Below are 5,000 nucleotides of genomic sequence, written 5' to 3' on the forward strand. Positions count from 1 at the left end.
TGCAGACTTGTCGAAGCATCAACATGGAAAAGCTGACCATTGATCTTTGTGGTATAACCATCTTTGCCAACAGTCCAAGGCAGAGTCATCTCAAAATAGGATCCACGCTGAACATTCATGTGCACTGCATTTGTTTCCTTTTCCTATAAATGAATGAATGGTAATATTACTTGAATCTCTGGACCCAGTTAGAGTACTATGGGGGGAAAAAATGGAAGGAGCGCTGTCAGAAAAAAATATTATAAGTCTCCTGAACTTTGTTCTATTTTGTCAGTTATAAAATCTCAACATAATGCATAAACAACTCAGAAACTGAATAATACTAAGGTAATAAGCCTTCTCTCAAGACAGCTGGAAAATCTAGATTTTAACTTTACACAATATATCAATAACTATAAACTCATTATCTTACTGGATTTTGATGGTTTTTATTATAATTGAAAATCTGGACTCGAAATGAGAATAACAAGAATAACAGAAAATGAGAGAAAATAAGAGATAATAAACGTCTGGAATTACATTACAAACCAGTCCTGTTGTGTACTACAGACTAGAAGCCATCATGAAGTTCTATATTCTGTGGCTATGATATTCCCCAAAAGCTAGTTAGTTTTCACCTGGTTTGGGGTAAGATGATGATAAAGAGGTAATGGATCTTTGCCTTTAAAAATTAATCTAGTTCTCAAATTTAAAGGGATAGAAAAAACTGAATATTAAGGTGTTGATTACATTCTGTTTGCTTTCAATCTATTTTCTCTCTTACTATGTCTCACCTTCATACACAACACAAAGGTAACTGAATAATTATATAAAATCCCTATCCAAGTGGTCTTCTTTTGACAATTCAATTAACATCTTATTAATACACACCTTTGAAAAAAGAATATCAATTGTAGCCTCTGATAAGATACTCAGGCGAATGTCAAACTGCTGTACTTGCCGCACCTCCCCAGGCACTGGACCTTTGTTTACCTGCAAAATCAATTTAGTATCAACAGACAATATAATGAATACCAAACTTTTCTAAAACACTCAAAAATAGATTATAATCTACAAGCTATGCCATGAAACCAGAACTAAAACATTTTTAGTAGGACTAAACAAGGTACTAAAAGAAAGGTTTGCAACTCCTCACTCACCTGCATTGTCTGGTAATCTTGTGGAAAGAAGAAGCGGAAGAGCTGTTCTCTTTGACGGTCAGCCCAAGGCCCATAGCTCAAGTTGGTTCCCTTTGCACATTTAATATCCAGCCCCCAGACAGGGGCTGAAGCTGTTACTTCATCTCCATTTGGCAAACGCATTGTCTGAAAGTGGGAAAATTAAATAAGGATAAATAATGAGAGGAATACACAAGGAAAATGGACATGTAAGCAGATCATCTGACAAAAAAAAGAAAAAAAAAAAAAATCCTATACTAGCCTATATCTATTTGCTTTTCTACTCAAATATGGAAAGAGATAAGTAAATAAATGTGTGTGTGTGTGTGTGTGTGTGTGTGTGTGTGTGTGTGTGTGTGTGTGTGTGTGTGTGTTTGTGTTTGTGTGTGTGTGTGTGTGTGCATGTGGATGTGCATGTGCATATGCATGTGCATGTGCCTGTGCCTGTGCATGTGCATGTGCCTGTGCCTGTGCCTGTGCGTGTGTGTGTGTGTGTCTGTGTCTGTGTCTGTGTCTGTGTGTGCATGTGCATGTGCATGTGCATGTGCATGTGCATGTGCATGTGCATGTGCATGTGCCTGTGCATGTGCATGTGCCTGTGCCTGTGCCTGTGCCTGTGCGTGTGTGTGTGTGTGTGTGTGTGTGTGTGTGTGTGTGTGTGTGTGTGTTGATTTTATGTTATGATGTTATGATTATTAAATTGTTATTAAAATCTTGATAATATTTAAGACAATGAAATAATACAAAAAAAAACTTTCCAAAAGTCAATGAAAAGGGTAAACAGGTGAGATATGTAGGACTAATAATGGATTCCTTGGTGACTAAGCACTTGAAGAGCCATCTATGTGTAAACACAATAAATAAACTTGTATTACAGTGGGCATGGAATGTATTTTTGCCATACATGCCAACTGGGTTTAAAGTTAGACATACTTCTATATAACTGAAAGCTAATGTTTATTATGTCACACAGACATCTATTTTGAATCAGAGTTGCCCAATTCAAAGAATATAAAAAAAAAACTTTACCTTAAAATCTGTAATAAGACTACACTACAGTGATATACTTAACATATATGATTATTTGTGACATCTCTTCAGCTATGCTATAAATGAGGGAAAATGTCACCACAACTAACTTTTAATCTTTTTATATAATTTGTCAGTAATCATGGTAAATTAAACCATCTGCATATACAAAAAATATAACAAATGAACAATTTAGAGATATATCAATATAAACATTACAAAGACAATTATCTGACCTACTGCACCTTAGCTGTGTACCTTATCAATTGAATCTTTTGGTGAAAATATTTTCATTTTCAATACCATTGTTTTTGTTATTAATGTTAGGATCATCATTATCAGTATTATCATTATTTAATCATAATCATTATATAAAAAAATATCAAAACTTCTTTAAAGGAATTCAAGGAATAGAATAAACCAGTGAGACAAGGTAGGCCTTGTGAATGACTGATTAATAACTAAGAATTTATGAAATCATCCATGTTTTAACAAAATTCATATATGTCTATGCATACACAATTCAGTCATATTTGTAAGACTGCTCATGATAACTCTGAGTCTCAGCTAAGTAGGATCAACATTTGTTCAGATTAGTTTTAATGCATAGATATATATTATATCCATACCATTACATAGATAAAGGATTTCAATTAAATATAATTCAACACCAAGTTGTCTGTAAACCAGGATACTTATTTCTTAAGTAAATTCATTGTCATAACAAGACTTTCATGTATCAAAGCTATGCATATTCCATAAAGTAAGATCACAGTATAAAAGTATTTACCTGTGGATGTTCTGGTACAACTCCTGGCTCATCCATATAGTGATAGAAATTGACTAGACTAGATGACATGACAACAAACCCTTCACCCATATATCTCGGGGGCTCATCCAGGACACCTGTGTATTTGGGACTGGGAGCAAGAATTACCTGCAAAATGGACCACTTTTTAAAACAGTATATTCATAACAGTATACTCTTATAAATTCACATAACTACAGGTATTCCTCTAAGACAATTCCTGCAAAATATTGGTTTTCTTATAAACTAGAAGTAAAGCAAAAATAATACCAAAAATATTTCACACCAAATTTTGCTTTCTGATAAACTAGGAACCAAAGTCACATACTCTGAAATTTTCTGCCTTTGATTTCACAACATGCATAAAATGATCAAGAGAACAAGCTGCTTGTTTGGTTGAATAACAACATTCTGCTTTGTCTGTTGTTAGGATGAGAGTTGATGCCACAAGACGATTGCCAAAAACAAACCGTGCCTGAAATAAGATAAACAGTTGAAAATTTTTCAAATACATGTTCTTCTTTAACCCAATGTCACCATGAAAATGTAGATTTCACACCAGTATAGTTGTGAAATGTCTTTAAACATAGATGCCTCCACAAGTTCCTAGCCACCAAGGAGTCAATTAGTAGACCTCACGGCCTCACTTGATTTTCACATGGTGTTTTTTTTTTTTTTTTTTTTTTTTTTTTTTTTCTTCTTTTTCTTTTTACTAATAATATACGTACTATATTTTCATTAATAGCAATACAAGATAAAATAAAACATTCTAAAAACCAAGGAAAAGGGTAAACAAGTGAGATAGGCAGTACTAGTAAATGGCTCATTGGTGACTAAATACTTGTGAAGCCTCTACTTGTAAAGAGAATCAATAAAGGAAACACGCAGTGGGCATGGTATACACTTACATGCCATCCCCAGCAGTATAAAGACAATCCTAAAAAGATTATCTAAAATTAAAATAACTAATACATTAGATATCAATCTCAAACTTTTTTCTTCATAGTCGTAAGCATAGGAAAAGAGTTCAAGACACCATAAACTACAAATTTTCAAAATGAATGAAATAACAAAACAAAATATCCTCCCATCCAACTAACAACAAAACAAAATATCCTCCCATCCAACTAACAACAAAACAAAATATCCTCTTATCCAACTAACCATATTGAGGTCAATCTTTATGACTGGAATGAGATCGCGCCAGTCCTGCCAAAAACTCATATCCTTTGCCTGGGTCTGAGCAACTTCAACCTCATCTTCCTCATCTGTCTTGCCCGTCTTCCCTCCTCCACTCATCAACAGCTGCTCAAGCCCAAAGGTCTTTTCCAGCTTGGAGTACAGCTGAGAACGATTGTAGATGTGTAGTTCAGGCCCATTTAGCTCAAGCCAAACTCGGTGATCACAATGGGACATATCTGGGAAAACGTTATAGTTATAGTACAAAATAAAAGAGAAAAAGATCAAGCATATCTACAACCACTAATGAACCTGATATTCAATCTTATTCATCACTGTAAACACTGCCCATACATGAATAAACATACCTTCTGACAACTCTCTTTTGACATAAGGTAGCCAATAATGAAATTTAAGTATTCCATCAACAACTCTGAAGCTGTAGTCTTCTGTCACGTACACTACATTTCTAAACATAATCTTTCCAGACAATACAGATAATGAGAATGAGCCTGAAATTACAAGAAATAATAAGTTACATAATTTCTCAAACTTGGTGGGGGGTTTTCTTGTATAATACAACTGTAAACAAATGGATACAGTTATATCAATGTATCAATTCTTTCAAGACTCAAGCATATTTTGTATTAATTTATGATCAAAAGTGTTTACCAATAACAAGATCTCCTGTCTTGAAAAATCTTCTTAGAATAGCGGTTAAGATGCGACCCTGTACACGTGAGTTGAAGAGAATTATGTAGATGGACCATGTTATAGCTACCAATAGTGACAGAACTAGGTACCCCAGATCTGGATTTTGCTGTAAA

The 5,000-nt window shown here is 34.2% G+C and overlaps 1 protein-coding gene across 1 annotated transcript in view; it reads right to left on the reverse strand.

Moving 5' to 3' along the window:
- The window catches only part of LOC119575919 (transmembrane protein KIAA1109 homolog), a 70,578-nt gene that overhangs the window by 59,697 nt on the left and 5,881 nt on the right, over positions 1-5,000 (reverse strand). The window contains exons 3-10 of the mRNA XM_037923453.1: positions 4,846-4,993; positions 4,542-4,685; positions 4,159-4,412; positions 3,323-3,469; positions 2,977-3,123; positions 1,140-1,304; positions 871-972; positions 1-143 (exon numbers count right to left, since the gene is read on the reverse strand). The exon at positions 1-143 is cut by the window's left edge and continues 1 nt beyond it. Coding sequence (XP_037779381.1) covers positions 1-143; positions 871-972; positions 1,140-1,304; positions 2,977-3,123; positions 3,323-3,469; positions 4,159-4,412; positions 4,542-4,685; positions 4,846-4,993 — 1,250 coding nt within the window. The remainder of the gene's footprint in view (positions 144-870; positions 973-1,139; positions 1,305-2,976; positions 3,124-3,322; positions 3,470-4,158; positions 4,413-4,541; positions 4,686-4,845; positions 4,994-5,000) is intronic.

The sequence above is a fragment of the Penaeus monodon genome, chromosome 8 (genome assembly GCF_015228065.2).
Source record: "Penaeus monodon isolate SGIC_2016 chromosome 8, NSTDA_Pmon_1, whole genome shotgun sequence".
NCBI classification, from domain to species: Eukaryota; Metazoa; Arthropoda; class Malacostraca; order Decapoda; family Penaeidae; genus Penaeus; species Penaeus monodon.